Genomic DNA, 20,473 nt, shown 5'->3' on the forward strand with positions numbered 1-20,473 from the left:
TTTGGCAGAGGAAGGCTGGAGTATCGTTCGGAAATCTCGGGCTGCAAGTAACTCCAGGCAGCCTGAACAATAAGGAACATTTATCCTAACAGTGAGCGTCTAGCAGGAAGTCCTGTGGCTGGTTTGTTCTGTGGCTCTGCTGTGTCGCCCAGGACCAGGGCCTTCCCATCCCCCATCCCACCCGGCTCTCTGGACCAGCTGCAGCCCACTCCTCACGGCAGCGCAGTCTCTGCAGTTCCAGGGGCCCCGCAGCCTAGAAAAGTCTCAGCAGAAGAGCCCACGTCTTCTTCTCCATGTCTGTCAAAAAGCAAGAAGGCCTCTCCCCGAAGCTCCTCCGTAGAGCTCCCTTATGTCTCCTTCCCTGAATGGTCCACGTGTTGTGCTAAGCTGACCGCCGGAGACGGGAACGGGATTGCGATGGCCAGTGAGGTGGGAACAAGAAGAGCCGGGGCCCCCCGGCGGGGTGTGCTGGTGTTGGCGGAGGAGTGGGGCGCCTTGACTGTGCACCCCCCAGCTATTCTCTCTTGGTGCTCCAGCAGGGCCTGGGGTGGACAGCGTAGGCCATCTGGTTGGGGCTCTCTCTAAGGACCCCTGGTGGAGGGGGCACCACCCTTTGAAAGATTTTCTGGTCTTTCGGTTTGGCTGACCCACTGTGCTCTTGTGCTCAAACTTCTGGTATCTCTGACCCTGACTCGCGGCAGACTGCTGATGCCCTCCATCCGGCTGCACTGGCCCTGCACGGCTCCCACTGCCATGGGGCTGGTTCAGCTGAGACGCGGGCTACCACGAGGCCTCCTGCCCATCTGCTGTGTCTGCTGTCACCCTGCTCGAATACACTGGACTGTGGGGGACGGTCTTAAAGGACTTCCTCGCCGGGAGACGTGTGGCTGACGTACCAAGGCTGGGCTCCTGGGGTGGCCTTGGGGGTCTTCTGTGTGGCCCCATCATCTTGTCTTGGCTTCCTCCGGTGCTTCAGCCGCCCTGGGAACCGCACCCCCTCCCGCCCTTGCCCACCTCACACGTCCTGGCCTCTGGGCCTCGCTCCCGATGTCCTTGAGGCTGGTCATCCCCGACTCTGATTCCTGCCCAGGAGGTGCTGAGCGTCCCCTCCTCAGATGAAAATTACATTGAATTGCAGGACGAAAACCAAAATGAAAGCGATCTTCCATCAGTGACATTTTATTTAATATTCATTTTTAGAGCATTTGCTCATTATAAAGCCAATCAGTGAGAACAGTGATGCCTCCTTGACGAGCACAGACTGAGCCGGCGTGACTGGCAGCTGCAGCTTCTGTCAGCATCCGGACCGCTTCCCCCATGCCCCCTGCTCAGCGCCTAACCATCCTGTCTCACAAGGAACAGAACTAGCAAACAGTCCCAGTTTTATGAGTCCTCCCATGCCACATTGGGACAGCCTTCAATTAAGGTGAGAACAGGGAAGACAGGGAAATGTTTGAGGCAGAATCTCTCACGCTATCCAACAACAGGAGGGCAGAGTTACAGATATGGGTCAGAGGAGCAGCATCCAGGGCCGAAAAGAAACCCTGGGTTATCCGTACCCCACCTGGACCTGGGGGGGCCGGGGATTCAGAGCGATCTCAGCCCCCATGCACATCTCTCCCTGGAACCCCAAGATGCCACGCCAAGCCCGGGTGTTCTGGGTGCTGCGCTTCGGGGAATACTGATTACGGCGATAATGATAATGAAAGTATCAGCAGCTAAAGAACGCTTCCTGTTTTGCGTCTCACAGGCACTGTGCTCAGCGCTTCCGCACTCAATTCTCCAACAACCCTAGGGAGCACTTTCCTTCCCATTCTGCACGGGAGGAGAATAAGGCTTTAGAAAGGCTGGGCTGCCCAGGATCATGCAGCGTGCTAAGAAGCAGAGCTGGGACGAGAGCCTAGATCCCGAACTCAGTGCATCTAGAAAAGTCACGGCCCTCCCACGAGCCCCCCCACCCCCAGCCCCATCCAGGGAAACTAGCAGCTTCCACTGTGGTCACGTGGCTGGAGCAGGGGCATCCCCATACTGGCCACCCAAAGACCCACGCATGTGCCAGGCACTGCCATGGGCACTTGGGGTACACCTGCAAAGACACAGGTGTGGCCCCGCCTTCTGAGAGTCTAGCCTACTCGCGACAGCCCGCCCTGGGTCTGACTGGTCCTGTTTTGTGGTGGCAGAAGCAGGTTTCCAACTGGCTCCAGCTTCCATGGATCTGTCCCTCCTGCCTGGGTTAGCAGCTGGAACCTGGGGACACGGGGAGCGGTCATGAGAGTCACACAGTTCTGCACTGAAGAAAGTGTCTCAGTCTAGGATGGTCTTCCCCTGGGAAAGCTCTAGGGAATTTACCGACTGTTCCTGCTTAAACAAGAGCCTTGTGCATGTGAAACTCCTGGGAAATTGGTGAAGAATAACTACCAAAATGCATTCTTTGAATCCACTGGGCTTCCAGAAGCATAGACAGTAAGTAAAATAGTTGGATTTCTATGTGTTATTTAAATGTCATCCCTAAATTATATTTTGGGAGTGGCTGTTTTCTGATTATGCTCAACTGTGAGTGAAGCAGGCGGTTCCATCCCTACCCTCCAAGCTTGGGGAAGACACTGCAAAGCCTGGGTACCGGAGGGCGGACTCTGCACACAACCCCTGCAGCGCCCAGCGCATGCCGCTCTGTACCGGGTCACGACGCATGCAGTGCACACGTCCCACACATACTGTGGGCTCTCCATCCCTAGTGCCTCCTTGGCAGACACCTTGGGGGTCCCACAGAGACACAGACCTCAGTGCCCCCCACCCTCCTCCACTGACTCTGAAGGCGGGGGGATGAGGTCGCGGGGATTCTTCCTCGCCACCAGGCAGACATCATAGCTGTCGTGCATGAGGGCGTTGACGGCTACGACATTCCACTGGTTCTCCCAGGGGTCCAGCTCCAATATCTCTTTGGAGATAATTTCGTGGCGATCTGAAAAACAGCAAAGGAGGAGGACAAAATATCAAATATCACGCAGTATTAAATTCAGAGGTCATCATTGCTATTAAACAACTTCCTCTAAAAGGTATTATGCAGCAGAAATTAATTAACAAACAGCCGAATACTGTACTGTGGAAGACACAGTGTTCCTGATGTTTAAGAAACCAAGAAAGGCCACGTGACCACTCACATTCAGGAGTTATTCAGACACTCTGACAAGGCATACTGTTGTCTCAAGTGGAAGGGGTATGCCAGGGTCGTGTTAACGATTTATTAAAGATGCCAGCAAGCGGGGGAGACTGTCCTTAATTCTGCACCTGTAGGAGGAGGTCTCACGACCTCGTGTGAGTCACTGGCCTCCCTGAGCTTACGTTTCCTTAACTGCAGATAGGATGCTGGGACACAGCCAGGGTCCTCGCAGGAGACAGATGGCACAGTCTAACTGGGCAATTTAAGAGAGTTTGGAAAGGTCTGGGTAGCGTTTAGGAAGACCCACGAGGGATGGCACAGCCCCCAGGACTAAGAGCAGCTGGGCCATTGCCACCTGAAAGGCCGCGGGGGAGGGGTGGGAACAGGAACTTGGAGAGGGCAGCTGCCTGGAGCTTAGCCATCCCCAGGGACCCTCCTGGCAGCCCCGCAGAGGGGTGCGGAGAACAAATGCCCTTATTCTTTCTCCCAACAATTCTGGCTAAACCCAACCAGAGGCCAGAGGGGAAAGGAGCCTGTGAATGCAGCCCACAGAGGTCGGCTTTGCAGGACACAGAGTAAGATAGAGAAGGGGTGAGTGGGTTGGGAGGGCAGATGGGAGATTTCCAGCCCAGACGACTGTTTCACAACTTTATGATGATAAGAGGGGATAATGTATGGAAAAGTGCCCTGTCCTGGCATGTAACAGTCAATACTTGAAAATGGTCTATGTGCGCTTGTAAAGAATGTGGGTTTTATAGTTGTTCATATATGTTCATTAGGTCATGTCATTCAAATCTTCTACATATTTACTGCTTTTTGTGGGCTTGTTCAGTCTGTTACTCAGAGAGCTGTGTGAAGCTATCCCACTAAGATTATCGATTTGTCTATTTCTCCTTTTAGTTCTGTCAGTTTTTAGTGTACACATTTTGAGTCTGTTATTAAGTGAATACAGATTTTATCATTTATAAATTTATCATTTAATTGACCCTCTTTCTCTAGAATAAGTTCCATTAGAATTCTTTTGACTAATATCATAACTAGCAAAAGGTACAATTCTAAAGAACATTCTGATAATCTTTGTCTTTTAACTGGAACATTTAGTCTATTTATGTTTAATGCAATAACTGATATATTTTGGTTTAAATCTAACATCCCATTTGTGAACCATCCTTGTCTCACTTGTTCTTTTCTCCTTTAATGCTGTCTTTTAGACTGTTTTTTTTTTTTTTTTTTTTTTGCAGTACGCAGGCCTCTCACTGTTGTGGCCTCTCCCGTTGCGGAGCACAGGCTCCAGACGTGCAGGCTCAGCGGCCATGGCTTATGGGCCCAGCCGCTCTGCAGCATGTGGGATCTTCCCGGACCGGGGCACGAATCCGTGTCCCCTGCATTGGCAGGTGGACTCTCAACCACTGCGCCACCAGGGAAGCCCCTGAGTGTTTTTTTATCATTCCATTTCTTCTCCTCCACTGATTCAGAAATTATAAACCCCATTTGTATTCGTTTTTTTTTTGGCCAAGCTGTGTGGCTTGCAGGATCTTAGTTCCCCAGCCAGGGATTGAACTTGGGCCCCGGCAGTGAAGGCACTGTGTCCTAACCACTGGATCTCCTGGGAATTCACCCCCATTTCTATTCTTTTGGTGGGGGTTACCCTAGATTAAAACTTGCACACCCAACTTACCAAGATCTGATTAAGCAATACCTTGACCGTCCTCTTGGAGGCCTTAGAATAGTTTATATTTACTTCCCTCCCAATTTATTAGCCTTTGTTGATGTGCATCTTCATTCTATCTGTAGACTCTGAAAGATATTATTATTATTGTTCTGTACGGTAAATGCTCACGGAATGACCCACGTATTTACACTTGCATTGCTCTTCCTTCTTTCCTGCATCTTAGACTTTTCATCAGGGTCAGTTTTCCTTATGCCGAAGTACATACTGTAGGGGATGTCTTCTTACGGCAAACTCCTTCAGCTTTTGTTTGTCTAAAAATGCCCTTTTTCACCTGCATTTCCTGAATGAACCTTCACTCCAAAAACACCAAAAAGTAGTCATAGCTGACACTCACTGTGTGCTTACAGTGGGCTGCGTGTGCTGTGCTCACTGTGAGCCGGGTGCGCTGAGATGTTATATCACATCACCCTGTGGGGCAAGCACCAGTTTACCCCTGTTTTCAGACTAAGGGTTAAGACTCAGTGGACCTGCCTACAGGCACACGGCTAGAAGTGGCAGAGCCGGAATTCCCACCCAGATCTGCGATCCTCAAAGCCTGTGCTCGAGACCACTGAGCCCTTTCGAATGAAGAAGGACGTGGTGGGACTGTGTTTCCTGCAGCTTGTTGATGAGGCAGGAGGAGACAGGCTCTGTGGGACCCAAAGCTTATATGACTTGGGAGGCCCTCTTTAAGGAACATGTTACAAAATTAGGTATGGAAGTATTTACTTTTTCCAGCTCTATTGGGGCACAATTGACAAATAAAAATTGTATACTTTTAAGGTACACGATGTGATGATTGAGATGTGCACACGCTGTGAAACCATCACCACAATCAAGCTAATTCACACACCCATCACCCCGCATGGTTACGTGTGTGTGTGTGTGTGTGTGTGTGTGTGTTGAGAACACTTAGCAAATTTCAGGTATACAATACAGTATTTTTTTTTGTTTTTTTTGTCCACGTGGCGCGGCTTGCAGGATCTTAGTTCCCTGACCAGAGACTGAACCTGGGCCACGGCAGTGAAAGCACCGAGTCCTAACCACTGGACCACCAGGGAATTCCCAGTGTTAACTAGAGTCACCAGCCACGTATTAGACCCCCAGAACGTCTTCACTGTATAGCGGGAGGTCTGTAGCTTTTGACCAGTGTCTCCCCATGTCCCCTCCCCCGAGGCCCTGGCAGTCGCCATTTCTGCGCTCTGCTTCTGTGAGTTGGATTGCTTTGGATCCCACGTGCAAGTGAGGTCACATGGGACTTGTTGTTCTGTGTCTGGATTGTCTCACTTAGCATGATGTCCTCCAGGTTCATCCTTGGGGGGCAAGTGGCAGGATTTCCTTCTTTTTTATGCTGAATAATATTCCATGGAATAGAAATATATACACACCACATCTTCTTGATATCAGCTCCGTACAATACAACTCTGTGATAAAGGGAATGTTCTGTAATCTGCAGTGTCCAATACAGAAACCGCTAGACACATTTGAAGTGTGAGACTGAGGAGCTGATTTTTAACTTTTATTTAATTGTAATTAGCTTAAATTAAGAACTTACGTAGACATGAAGCTCAAAATCTTTTTTTCCTTTAATTTTTTAGAAGAAATCTTTTGGGTCTGTGACTTTCTGAGACAGGTGCCTCAAAGTCCATGCAGTTCTTGAGGATTTATCCATTTATCTTGTGGTTTGTGTAGTTTCTGTTTTGTATGTCTCTGAGTTGTGTTGTTAAGTGCAAAAGGAATCATGCTTGTTGAGTCTGTTAAGAGTTCCTGGCGGCACCAGCAGACACGAATTCTGTCCGGCTTTAGCAAAGTGGGGATTTACTGGACAGAAGGTAGCTCGGCAGCTTGAGGGCAGCTGAGAGGGTTGTGGGTGGCCCAGTCAGGCTGGGGGCTCCCACTGGCCTTCTCGCTGCGGCTGCTGGCAGGCGTCAGTGCTGGAAACCACCATACCCCACAGAGCCCTGGCGGCGAGAGGCTGACGGGTCTGACCCAGGGGCCGCCCATCGAGGGGCAGACGTCCGGGACGACCGTTTCCTCTTCCTGCCCGTCCTCCTGTTGAGGTGGAGGAGCCTTCTCTGGCTCCTTTACTGCCGGTGTCTTGGAACATGTGTTTTACCACTCCCACACCTGGGTTTCTGTTTCGTTTTGTTTTGGTTTAGCTGGATGAAGGCTTGCAATGTCTTTATTCAAATTAATGCAGGCTGGGGCTTGTAAAATTTTAGAGTAGACGGAGTTTTCTTCATTAATTTTGCTTCCTTTCGCTCATTTCAGTGTTTATTGGGGAGACTTTTTTTTTTTTTTTTTTGCGGTACGTGGGCCTCTCACTGTTGTGGCCTCTCCCGCTGCGGAGCACAGGCTCCGGACGCGCAAGCTCATGGGCCCAACCGCTCTGCAGCATGTGGGATCTTCCCGGACCGGGGCACGAACCCGTGTCCCCTGCATTGGCAGGCAGACTCTCAACCACTGCGCCACCAGGGAAGCCCGAGACGTATTTTTTTAAACGATGTATGGGTATTACCATCTTTCCTAGAAATCTCTAATTTACATGGAATGAAAATTACCGCATTACTGCCAAAGAAGTAAAGCAGGTAATGAGTGAGCTTTCTTGACTGGGAAGGGGAGAGTGTACTCAGTCGTCCCAGACTTGGGTGTGGCCGGGGACTCAGGAAGAAGCCACACCGGGGATCCGGGCTCCCGCCAGGACCGCCTGACAGGGCACACACTGTGGTGGGCCGACCCGGTGCTCTCCTAAACTCCCACCCTAACGGAGCTCAGAGAGCGAGCTGTGTACCTACCCGTGTGTGTGAGCCTGGGCTCGTGAAACGTTGTCCTCTCACAAGGAAGAAGAAACCGGTGGCCGAATTCAGTGTCAGCTCGTTTCAGTTCAGTTAACTCTCCAAAAACAGACACTTAATACAACAGCATCTTACTCACTCGAGGAGTCAGGAAACTCTCCCTGAGGCCGGCCGCCTCCAGGGGTCAGCAGTTGAACACGTTATTTTATACGAAGCAAATAAAGAATTCGCGTAAGCGTTTGAAGATGAGAATGCCAAAGGCATGCTGTGAGTGTGGCAGACGCCTCAGCTGTAGCCCCACGTGCCTTAGGGCTGCTCCCTGTTGTTGGATATCCTCCAGTGGACAAACTTGAGAAGCACCACCTTAGTCTAGATCTCATCGTACAATTCAGTGAGACTGTCAGAAAACTGAAAGCGTGGGATATTTTTTAGTCCCTTATAGAGTTTTTTTCGGTGCTCTTCGGTGAAATGCTGACTTGCGTTTTATTTATTGCAGAAATATTATTGAGGACATTTCCCACTGCCCTATATGAGGCTACGGGGAGAAATGCTCCACGTTCAAAAGCTGTGCCCCTCTAGCAGTGGTTTGTTCCCCTCTGAGGACACTGCATATCCGTAGCTGGGCGTGTGGTCCTTTCAGCTCTGGCCTCTAGAGGGACCAGAGATGAACTGGTGGTCCTCATACAGCCAGTGCATGAGAGCGCTGGCGACTTTACCCCATCTGGCTTGCTTTTTTTTTTCCTCTTTAAAAAAAATTTTTATTTTATATCGGAGTATAGTTGATTTACAATGTTGTGTTAGTTTCAGGTGCACAGCAAACTGAATCAGTTATACACACACATACATCCACTGTTTTTTAGATTCTTTTCCCATATAGGTCATTGTAGAGTAGTGAGAAGAGTTCCCTGTGCTGTACAGTAGGTCCTTGTTGTTTATCTATTTTATATATAGTGGTGTGTATATGTCTTTATTTTCCCTTCATCCATTTCCTGATTTTTTTTTTTTTTTTTGGCTGCGTTGGGTCTTTGTTGCTGCACACCGGCTTTCTCTAGTTGTGGCGAGCGGGGGCTCCTCTTCGTTGCACTTGCAGGCTTCTCATTGTCGTGGCTTTTCTTGTTGTGGAGCATGGCTCTAGGCTCATAGGTTTCAGTAGTTGTGGCACATGGGCTCAGTAGTTGTGGCTCGTGGGCTCTAGAGCACAGGCTCAGTAGTTGTGGCGCATGGGCTCAGTTGCTCCGCAGCATGTGGGATCTTCCGGGACCAGGGCTCGAACCTGTGTCCCTTGCATTGGCAGGCGGATTCTTAACCACTGCGCCACCAGGGAAGCCCCCTGATTTATTTTAATTTCTATCTTATTGTGTCATGTGCCTCTCTATAAGCTATGTCAAGTTCCATTGCATTTTGAATGAATAGGTATGTGAGTCAATCATAAATCATAAACCGGGTTACTGAGCACAGGCTGACCTGGCCTGTCCAGCTGGTGGGCTTGTCCTCAGGTGGGGGTGTTACCTACCCTCTCTAGTGAGGTGGAGCCAGCGGTCAGCAAAAAGAGTGATATAGCTGCCCCCGACTGAAGCAGGAAGGAGAGGGTGATGAGTGTAACCAAGGCGCGACCGCAGTGAGCACCTCTTAGAGGAGGGACCCGGTTTGGGCAAAACCAGAACCAAAGCCACACGACCGTCTGAGGACGTGCAGTTGCCTCTGCGAGCGAGGTTGGGATGGGGGGGAGTCCTTTGCAGCCCCCTGCGGTACATCAGCATACTGTAAAATCATGTGGCACAGAAACAGTCTTCCGCTGTCTGGAGATTCAATTAATTAATCAGAGATTTTATATTTTCCACCGATTGAAGGAATGGATGTACAAAATCACTTTTGATCAAGGGGTAATTGGCATCCCAAGTAATGACTATAAACAAACTTCTGAGTATTCTCGGCCTTTTTCTTTGCTTTGGCCGTGCCGTGCATTGCGCGGGATCTTAGCTCCCTGAAAGGGGATCGAACCCCTGCCCCTTGCACTGGGAACGTGGGGTCTTAACTACTAGACCACCAGGGAATTCCCTGGGCTTATTTATAAGAAACATAGAATGTGTTTTACCCTTCGAGATACACAGGAGTTCAAATAGGAAATGGTGCTTTTGAGAAAATTAGTTTTTTATTTTCTTTTTCTTAAGAAAAATACTTTAAAAAATGAGATTAAGCAAGTGGAAGGTCTGTGAGGTGAAATGATTTGATAAAGACCACTGTAGTGGGGCTTCCCTGGTGGTGCAGTGGTTAAGAATCCGCCTGCCAATGCAGGCGACACAGGTTTGAGCCCTGGTCCGGGCAGATCCCACATGCCATGGAGCAACTAAGCCCGTGCACCACAACTACTGAGCCTGCGATCTAGAGCCCACGAGCCACAATTACTGAAGCCCGTGCACCTAGAGCCCGCGCTGCACAACAAGAGAAGCCACTGCAATGAGAAGCCTAAGCACCGCAACAAAGAGTAGCCCTCACTCACCACAACTAGAGAAAGCCCGCATGCAGCAACGAAGACCCAACGCAGTCAAAAATAAATAAATAAATAAATTTATATATTAAAAAAAGACCATTGTATTTCATGTAAACATCAACACACTGGGATTCAGGTCTACTATTTTATTATTTTTTTTATGTTTTGCTCCTCTGTTTCCCCTTTCCTTCTTCTTTTTGGATTACGTGAATATTTTAAATATCCCATTTTAATTTATCTTGAATTTTTAAGCATTCTTCCTTGTATAGTTTGTTTTTTGGTAGTTGTTCTAAGGATTACAGTAACTTTTTAAAAAAAAAATTATTTATTTATTTTTGGCTGCATTGGGTCTCTGTTGCTGTGCACGGGCTTTCTCTAGTTGCAGCGAGTGGAGGCTACTCTTTGTTGTGGTGCATGGGCTTCTCACTGCAGTGGCTTCTCTTTGTTGTGGAGCACGGGCTCTAGGTACGCAGGCTTCAGTAGCTGTGGCACGCGGGCTCAGTTGGTGTGGCTGGCGGGCTCTAGAGCGCAGGCTCGGTAGTTGTGGCACACGGGCTTAGTTGCTCCGCGGCATGTGGGATCTTCCTGGACCAGGGCTGAAACCTGTGTCCCCTGCATTGGCAGGCGGATTCTTAATGACTGCTCCACCAGGGAAGCCCAGGAGTACAGCAACTTTTAACAGACTATTTCGCTGATACTTCATCACTTCAAGTGGGTGCAGAAACCCCCCTCACTTCCATCTAGTCCCTTAGCCTACCTACCCCATTACGTTTAATTGTCACCACAAGGGAAACAGCCCTCTCTGTGTAACACTAACCCACACTGAGAACTCTATCAGACAGTGTTAAAATTTTTCCTGTCGACTGCCATTCATGTGCTAAAGAACTGAAGAGGAGAAAAATGTCCGTTATATTTACCCGGGTATTCACTATTTCTCTTTGTCTTCCTGGATTCCTGAGGTTCCAAGTTTCTCAGCGATACCAGTTGCCTTTCATTTGAAGAATTTTCTGTAACTTTCCTTTTTTAGAGCAGGTCTGCCTAATACGGTGTATTACACTGATTAATTTTTGTACGGTGAACCAGCTTTTCATTCCTGGCATAAAGCCTGCTTGGTTAGAATGCATAATTCTTTTTGTATGTTGCTACATTCAGCTTGCTAGTATTTTACTGAGCATTTTTGCAACCGTATTCATAAGGGACGTTGGCCCGTAGTTTTCTGGAATGTCTTTGTCCAGTTTTGCTATCAGGGAAATTCCGGCCTCATAGAAAGAGTTGGGAAATGTTCCCTCCTCTTCTATATTCTGTAAGTGTGTGAAGAGTTGGTGTTATGAGCTCTGATCTTTTGGAAACATAATGTTGGCTTCCTCACTCTGTGCTGGGGGTGGAGAACAGAGTTTTTGATTCTGACTTTCCTCTGCTGAGTCAAAGAACTCAACAGTTCTGTCAAGAACTGTGAAGAGTCTTAGACTTTACAACACGAAACTCCTGGTCATAGAGGAAGGACGGGGTCGCTCGTAGCAACAGCAGCAGGCAGTGTGTCCGCATTTTAAAAGTACAGTTATTTGAGCCGCAAATCCCACAGGGCAGCATGGAGAGTGTCAGGCGACACCTGTACAACCAGTGGGCTGCCTTGTAGGACGGGAGCCCTAAGCTTAGGAACCGGAAGCTTTTATAATGGCCCTTGCGGTGGAGGGAGACACTGTCTCTCTTTTCTAAGGTTGTCTGCTGTACAAACACGCTTGAAAGGGTCTTCCAGAACAAAGGCAGGCAGTGTCTCTGCTCCCAGATGCTCAGAGATGCATGAGACCCACAGAGGATTATCTTCCAGCAGGCTCACCTGCTAATATTTTCCTTAATACTCCCCTCATTGTTCCTCTCTTACATGTACTCTTTTTATGTATCTCAAATTTGCTTTTGTTTTATCAGTTATACACGCGCACGATTTAAAGAGCCAAACAGCTCAACAAGGTTCAGGCCTTAAAGATGGTTGTGTCCTACCCACCTCCCCATTTTCTGCCTTTCAACCTGGCTGATTCTTCTGGCACTGAACACTGTCATCTATAAATAACATATTTTATACTATTGCAACTTCTTTTCTTAAAAAAAATTATTTTCTTTATTTTTATTATTATTATTTTTTTGGCTGTGTCGGGTCTTAGTTGTGGCACACGGGATCTTCACTGAGGCACACAGAATCTTTAGTTTGCGGCACGCGGGCTTCTCTGTAGTTGAGGCGCTTGAGCTCGGTAGTTGTGGCACGCGGGCTTAGTTGCCCCGTGGCCCGTAGGATCTTAGTTCCCCGATCAGGGATCGAACCCACGTCCACTGGACCATGAGGGAAGTCCCTACTGCAACTTCTTGATTTCTCAGATGAAGCCATGCACTCCTGACTTCCACTGTAGAAAATGTGGTTTCAGCTTTCTTCCACATCCCCACCGTGTGTGCCCCACTCCCCCGAAGGGTTGAGGCTCCGTGTTTACCACTGACATGATTAGACGTGATTGTTATCAGTGCTATTCACACATGACCGGGTGACACACTCTCCTTTCCTGCACAACTGCTTGCTTCCTCTCAAGTCAATTGTTCTATTTTTGTTAGTTTTCATTGCTCTTCTCCAAGTGTCTAAATCTTGCAGAATATTAAGATTTGATCAGTTTTCCCTTCTGGAAGTCCCCTCCCCCAGAGCCTTTGACCAGCTGCCTTCTGAACTGGCTGTTCAGGCCACTGTACAAGCTGTCATCCCTGGATCTCCCCTCAGTATCCTTCCCTCCACTGTGTTTAATCCTGTCTCCTGGCCCCCTGTCCTCTAGTGCTTGGCTTAGGTGTTCGTTGTTGGGAAGCAAAACCTAACAGAAGGGAGCATAGGAGATAAATTTTGGGAACATTGCATGTCTGAAAACGTGCTCCCACACTTAGAGGTTCAGCAAGTACGGAAGTATAGGTAGAAGGTAACTTTCCTCTAGGGTTTTTGAAGGCATTAGCTTAAGTTTCTTCTAGCTTCCAGTGTCACGTTTCCTAAGTGTGGTGCTATTCTGATTCCTGACACTTTCTACGAGATGAGTCCTTTCTCTCTGGCAGCTTTCAGGATCCTCATTTGTCCCCGGCGTTCTGTGACATTGCAGGGATGTGCTTTACTCTGTGTCCGTTTTCTTCCACTCTGCTGGGGATGAGGTGTTTCCTTTCAACTGGTAACTTTAGTTCTGGGAAATTTTCCTAATTTATTTCATGGATGTTTTGTCCCTCCAGTTTCTCTATTCTTTTTTTTTTTTTTTACTGAAACTCCTATTCAACCATTGGACCTCATGGACTTACTTTCTCTTTCTCTCATTTTCTATCTAATTACTTTTTGCTCTGCTTCCTGAGAAGTTTCTTCCACTCTACACTCCAAGTTTTCTGTTGTATATACAATTTCTGCTGTCATATTTTTAACCTCCGAGGACGCGTCTCCTCCTGGCACAGCGCGTTTCCTCCAGTTGCTTTTCTTCTTTTATGTTTTGATTTCTGTCTTTTCTGTACATGCTTTCCTCAAAGGTCTGATGAGCCCCAGCTGTTTGCTCATCTTTAAGAGAGGGATACCATGGAAGCCTTTTCCGTGAGGTTCTCTGTGGGGTGATTTGGCTTTGCCTTATTTTGGGGCAGGTCAGATTCCCAAAGAAGAATCTTCCTGTCTCCTGACTGGAGGTTATGGCTGCCCACGTCTGGGAGCCAGAAGACGAAGAAAGCTGCTGATCTCCAGATTCAGTGTGTAGCTGTTCTCTTCCGCTCCCTGTTTTTAGTACTGATTGCCTCCCCCACCCCCATCCTTAGCTTTGGTCTTTGCTGGGGTGCAGGAGGGGCTTTATCTCAGTGTCGAGGGAAGGGCAGGAGATTGGGCTCTTCCTGTCTTTCCGCTGTCCTCGTGTTTTCAGCGTCACCTTCATTCCCTCTTCCAGACTTGTCCACCCCCAAGACTCCCTGGAGTTCTGTGGTTTGTGCTTCCTTTTCCTGTTGCCAGGTTAGCACTGAACTGTCTCATGTCTGAGCAGTTATTCATCCATCTGCTTTCCTGCTTCCAAAATTGTGTTGCTGTTGCCCTCTCTCCTCTTTTCTTTGTCTGTGTTCATTCCATTTACCGTCATTTTCGTGGGACGTGGGAGAAAACAGAGGTGTTCAATCTATTTTAACCAATATGCAATTACTATGTTTATTACGTGTTTTGGTGTCTGTCTTTCCCGTCAACTGTTGAGCATCTCAAGATTGTAGCCCAAGTGCCTCTAAACAGTTTGTTTCAATACATTTTTATGGAATTAACTAAACAGATTAAAAGAGTACTTTCTTGACTGTGTTTTTTTGAGTAAATAAATGGGATGAGTAGGTTTGTGTCACACAAGGAGAGAAAATTCAGTGCCTGTTTTTAGGTCTGACTCTGAGATCTCTAGTTTGTAATGGGCACGCTATTATACAATTGTTCTGTTTTCCATAAAACCCCACTGTCAACTCACTTAGCTAATCCGGGACAATTTTCCATCTTAAAACCAAATAATTAAAAGGGACTTTGAGAGCTCGCATAGTAAATCCCTTTCCCTCTGGCTGGAAGCATTATTAGTCCATTACAGTTCCAAGAAAAGACATCGGCTCAGAGGGTGAGTTCAGGCATTCTTGAAAAACTGGGGATATCAATTCTTTAACTCAGTATTATACAAAGGAAAATAGGACAAGGAAACAAGACAAAAGAGAGTTATCTTCTAGATCCTTAGACACTAATTACCCCCCACTGCTCTGGAGGTCCTGAGGCCACCCTCTGTATTCTCTGCCCTTCTCTTCTGGTCAAGAGAAAGCCTGCAGCCAGGGGATGGAGAGCAGGCCCTGGCGGGGGGTGGGGGGTGGGGGCGGCGAGTGGTCCAGCACCTGGGCGCTCTCCTGTCTCCTCCAAGGCCTCCTCACTCACGGGGTTGCAACAGGGGTCTTTAAAAGATCTCCTTGCCCTGCCAGGTTTCTTGCTACTGTGACAGGTTACTACCTTTACACAAGCATGTGATGTGTAATATAAAAGATATTAGAACCGTTAAAAAAAGTTTTGGAAAGTTCTCTGAAGAACAAATAGAGAAAGGAAAATTGAAGCTTCTTATCATGGGGACTTTCAAGAATACAAAAACCAGTAAATAGGGAATTCCCTGTCAGTCCAGTGGTTAGGGCTCCACGCTTTCATTGCCAAGGGCCCGGGGTTCGATCCCTGGTCAGGGAACTAAGATCCCACAAGCCGAGTGGTGCGGAAAGAAAAAAAAAAAATCTAGTAAATAAAGCTCCTGTAGCCATTATCCAGCTTTCACAATGATCAACATTTTACCAACGTTGTAAAATCTGTTCTTGCCCCCCATCCCCATTCACTGTTTAAAAAATATTTGCTGGAGTAGATTAACACAAGTTCCAGACAGCATGTCATTTTCATCCATAAAAACTTCTACACAGTCTCTCATCGTTCATAACGTTTTTCCTTTTTCTTCCTCTTTCATATAAAACTACAATGCCATTATTATTGTGACCTAAAATTAACCATTCCTTAATATCATCTAATACTCCAGTCCACACTCAGATTTCCCGGATTACCTGAAAAATATCTTTCTCCACAAGATTTGTTTGAATCAGGAGCCAGATAAGGTCCACTCATTGTATTTGGTTCATATACCTCCTAAGTCTCTCTTAATTCCTAATGAAAACTTTATTCTTTAACTTACATATAATTACGTGCTTTAAAAATGAAGGGAGGTGTATAGCAGGCCTGGTTTTGCTGCAGGGGCAGCTCTGTTTTAATTGGGCATGCTTCCAAAATTGTAAGTACTCCTGGGGCATGTTTTTCCTGGCTATGTCCTGGCCTAGTACTTCTATTAGGAAGGTTAGAATTAAACTGTTAATCATTTTTACTGTAGCTGCATTCTGCCTTACTTACTGATGCAACTAATCAAACTTTGGAGACAGTTACTTATTAAATTTGTGCATATTTAAAAATCTCCCTGGACTTCCCTGGTGGTCCAGTGGGTAAGACGCCGTGCTCCCAGGGCAGGGAGCCCCAGTTCAATCCCTGGTTGGGGAACTAGATTCTGCATGCCACCACCAACAGCCCGCATGCCTTGACTAAAAGATCTGGTGTGCCACAACTAAGACCCGGCACAGCCAACCAAAATAAATAAATAAACAAATATTAAAAAAAATAAAGAATAAAAATCTCCCTGTTACTTTAAAAAACTATAAATCCGTGCTGTAGATTGCAATGATGGTGGCAATTAGATATGTGGAAGCTGAGTTTGGTAATAAACACGTAGATTAGGTATTATCTTAGAAAGCCTTTCAAGCAATTTATTTCTCGTGTCAGTAGTGGGGAGTAAGAGAGTTTTCCGAGGGCAGGATTTCAGTAAAGATCAATAAATGCAGAGCTAACCCCCCGTGTTTCTGGTCATCCCCCTATTTCCATGCGTTCTTCATATTTTTATTTATTTTTTAAAAAATATTTATTTATTTTGGCTACCCCAGGTCTTAGATATGGCAGGCGGGCTCCTTAGTTGCAGCATGTGGGCTCCTTAGTTGCGGCATGCAAACTCTCAGTTGCAGCAAGCATGTGGAATCTAGTTCCCCGACCAGGGATCGAACCCGGGCCCCCTGCATTGGGAGCACAGAGCCTTATCACTGCCCCACCAGGGAAGTCCCTCTTCATATTTTTAAATCTCTCCTTTAGTCCTACAATCTGGCATTAGCCTTCCCTCCCCCATTTCTCCTCTTGTCGTGTTCAACTCATGTGTATTGTGTGTCTGCTGTGTGCCAGACACATTACAGACCAGATCTCACTTAATTCTTATGACAGCCTGTGGAGGGAGTAGCCCCACTTTGTAGACGTGAAAACCCAAGGTCAGAGGTTGGTGAGTTGCCCAAGGTCACTGCTTTTGCCAGTGCCCCCTGCTCTTAGGATTGTTCGTTGGGTCAGTTAAGGGAGGTGAAAATTGACATCAAAGGAGGTTACAAAACATTTAAAACTCGACCAGTACCTGCTCCGTGGAAGCCCCCGCAGACGTACAGCTTCCCGTCCACGGCTCCTGCATTGGTAGAATTGGTGCGAAGTGAGAGCAGGGGGCTGGGCATGGGTGGGCCCTCCCTCCAGAAGTCCCCGTCCGGGTTGTAGATCTCCACCGTGTCAAGGCACTTCCGAACCTGACCCTTGTCTCGACCTATGCAGCCGATTCCACCTGCAGAGGGTGACACAGAAAGGAGGTGACCAGAGCTGAGATGTCCCCATGGGCAGTGCCCCCTTTCTGCCGGGTCTGTATCTCAGGCTCATGGACCTTGGTGTGCTTCTGTTGCCTGGTGCTTCTTCTGAGATAATTTGTAAGCAATGCTAATGTCTACTGTGGACTCCTTAGCCAAGGCTAATCTCGTTTCATCCATAGTATTCTATCTGTTTGTGCTCACCCATGAGGCTGATTCCACCACAGGCTTTATAACCTACAACATCCAACACTGGCTCACACAATGACCTCCCTTTAGAGGAAGAATTTCCGGTTTGAATGTGAGGGTGACCCGGTTCTGACATCTGCCTTCCTGTTCGTTATGATTCCACAGACCTGGCTAGAGAGGCAAACATCCTTTCCATTCCCATCATTGCCAGCCTGTCTCTCCTTCTCTTCTTGTTTATTTTATTTTTTATTTTTGGCTGCTCCGCACGGCATGCCGGTTCTTAGTTCCCCGACCAGGGGTCGAACTCGGGCCCCCTGCAGTGGAAGCGCAGAGTCCTAACCACTGGACAACCAGGGAATTCCTTCTCCCGCTTTTTTTTTTTTTTTGCGGCAAGTCAGCTGACAGCTTTATTGCATTGGGGAAGGGGACAGATTGCTCAGGAGCTCTTGGTGGGGCGGGTCCGCTGCCTCTTCACTGTCACAGGCTTCTGGCTGCTCAGGATGGCGCTGGCTCTGCGGATGGCAGCTATACACAAATCCGGGCGATACTTGTTCTTTTGGATCATGTGCTGGCTGCTACTGAGGGTGGCCCGGGCGTTCTTGTTGATGGTGGTCCGCACGTAAGAAGTGGCTGGCTTTCGCTGGCCGGATCTCCGCTTCATGACCACCACGACCCTTTTGCCGTCCGCCGCCGGCTCCACGCCCACAGTCTTGCGGTGAATGAGCCCGTTGTAGCGAAAGGAGTTGCGGGCCTTCAGGTTATTGGGTTCGGTGCTGTACGTCTGCTTATTCCTCTTGATCAAGAAGCTGGAGCAGTTCCGCATGACCATCCATTGCAGATGCGCGGACATGGCGGCAGCTCCTCTCGTGGCGGCGGCCGGATACGGCCTTCTTCTTTACTTAAGTGGCAGGAATTTTTCCCCATCAGAGCAGGGCCAATCTTTGGTAAATTTCAGGCTTGGGGGTCAGAGGGAAGCCCCAAACACAAATGCATGATGCGTCTTCCATTTTTGAGTGACACAGTTCATTCGGTAGATATTCCCTGATTACCTGTTACTCGCAAGGCAGCATGCTCATGATGAGGAGCTGAGAAAGATGAGCGAGGTATGTTTCTTGCCGTTATTAAGAAATTAATGGGGTGGGCCCTTCCCTGGCGGTCCAGTGATTGGGGCTCCGCCTTCCCGTGCAGAGGGTGAGGGTTCGATCCTTGGTCGGGGAGCTAGGATCCCGTATGCCTCGTGGCCAAAACATCAAGGCATAAAACAGAATCAATATTGTAACAAATTCAATAAAGACTTGAAAAATGGTCCACATCCAAAAAAACTTTGAAAAGAAATTAATGTGGTGCAAAGGGCCATATACACAAATAAACAGATAGCGACATCATGACAAGTACCTTAAAAGAGATACACATTACACTCAGAAGTCCAGAGACTGTAGCAAGTAGCAGAAATATCATTTACATAGTTGTGACGTTAAGTACAATGCTCCATGGGAAAGTAATGGCATAAGAATTTCCAATCCGCTGTAATAAGAAGCACAAGTTTGTAGGTGACCTTTTTTGTACCACAATGAAAGGTCTTAAATGTCAGGGCTATATTTCCTGATCTGAAGCGTGGCTCCTGGGATGGAGGTGAATCCCCTGGAAGGAGAGACAGTCCTCTCTTCGGTGACCTCATTCCATGTAGACCCAATCTGGTGACCTGGTCAACACGACCAATCAAAGTTGGGAGAGTGCTGGCCTCAGGCTACCCTGGAGGGTCCTGGAAGGGTCAGTGCAGTGGGGTGTGGGTGAGGGCTTGGCTCTGTTGTTTATAGCAACACCAAGACCAGAACCGAGACTGCTCTCAGCACATGGCCTTTACTCAATGTGTCACTTAGAGATTAATCACATGACACCTCGTGGCATTTCCTCTTTTGTGTTATTTAATTCCCTTTCCCATCGTCATGCTGGCCGGATGGTCCTTCCGTGCATCATCACGTGGTTTCCTATCTTCCTTCAGTACTGCACCCCAGGACCTAGCACAGTGCCTGACATGTGCGGGTCTGGAATGAATGAACCAGAAAGTTAACTTTTCCTCAGCTTCCTCTGGCCTAGTGGATATGTTACAGGCTCACTGAGGGCAAAGACCACTTTTCACCTGTCTTATATCTCACAGTGCCTGACACATGGTACTCAGTGAATCCGAGAAGATTGATAGGAACAGCTTATTTTCACCCTGGTTGGGACTCACGCAGACATAAGAGGACTTCAGAGGGAACCTTTTTGTTCTCTTTGCCTATGGAGCCTGGCCTGTTTCCTGTCTCAGTACGAACCCAGGGATCAAGGCTATAAACTCAGGAAGCTCTTAGCTGCTTTCCCTTTTCCGCCTGGATAAATAATTTAGCCCGTTACCGTGCCAAGTCTGAGCAGCAGCGTTTCCAAGGAGGGGACACGCCGGCCTCAGTTAACTGCACACTCTGTTGTTCACAGGCCCTCTTCCAGTGTGGCGCTGGGGCAGCTGGAGGCTTCTTAGTCCAACAAAAAGTGGAATTTCCTATCTGTGGGGCAGGATGGGCTTAAAGAAGAGGATTTATCTTTAGCAGCTGACCATGGCAACCACCCATCAGGTAAGAACAAGATGATTTGGCTACCTGCTCCGTAAGAGATACTATTCGGCTGGTTTATATTACGAGCACTTTCGAAGACCAGTCAGTGGGGGCAAACAGATGAGATGCAAGTCGCTCAGAGCCAGTCTGGGCACACCCAGCAGCCAGCAACCTGGGCGTAATCAGAAGTTCACACAAAAGCCCGTTAAGAAAGCTTCCCCAGCATAAAGCATATAAAGAATGGGTATTATTCTCTCGGTTGTTGAAATAATTAGAGTGCTTGTCATTTCCGTTTCCCTTTTACTA

General features: G+C 47.9%; 2 protein-coding genes across 2 annotated transcripts; both read right to left on the reverse strand.

The window, feature by feature from the left end:
* Window positions 1–2,003: 2,003 nt before the first annotated feature.
* On the reverse strand, window positions 2,004–17,598 carry KBTBD12 (kelch repeat and BTB domain containing 12). Its single transcript, XM_073787815.1, has 3 exons — window positions 17,595–17,598; window positions 17,174–17,371; window positions 2,004–2,962 (listed from the first exon to the last, which is right to left on the reverse strand). Exons 1-3 carry the CDS (start codon window positions 17,596–17,598, stop codon window positions 2,781–2,783), a joined length of 384 nt encoding a protein of 127 aa, XP_073643916.1. The 3' UTR covers window positions 2,004–2,780.
* A 402-nt stretch (window positions 17,599–18,000) lies between these two features.
* Window positions 18,001–18,460, reverse strand: LOC101332158 (large ribosomal subunit protein eL28). The gene has a single exon (XM_004325374.4). It carries the CDS (start codon window positions 18,427–18,429, stop codon window positions 18,016–18,018), a length of 414 nt encoding a protein of 137 aa, XP_004325422.1. The 5' UTR covers window positions 18,430–18,460; the 3' UTR covers window positions 18,001–18,015.
* Between the last annotated feature and the right edge of the window lie 2,013 nt (window positions 18,461–20,473).

This window comes from Tursiops truncatus, chromosome 10, assembly GCF_011762595.2.
Source record: "Tursiops truncatus isolate mTurTru1 chromosome 10, mTurTru1.mat.Y, whole genome shotgun sequence".
NCBI classification, from domain to species: Eukaryota; Metazoa; Chordata; class Mammalia; order Artiodactyla; family Delphinidae; genus Tursiops; species Tursiops truncatus.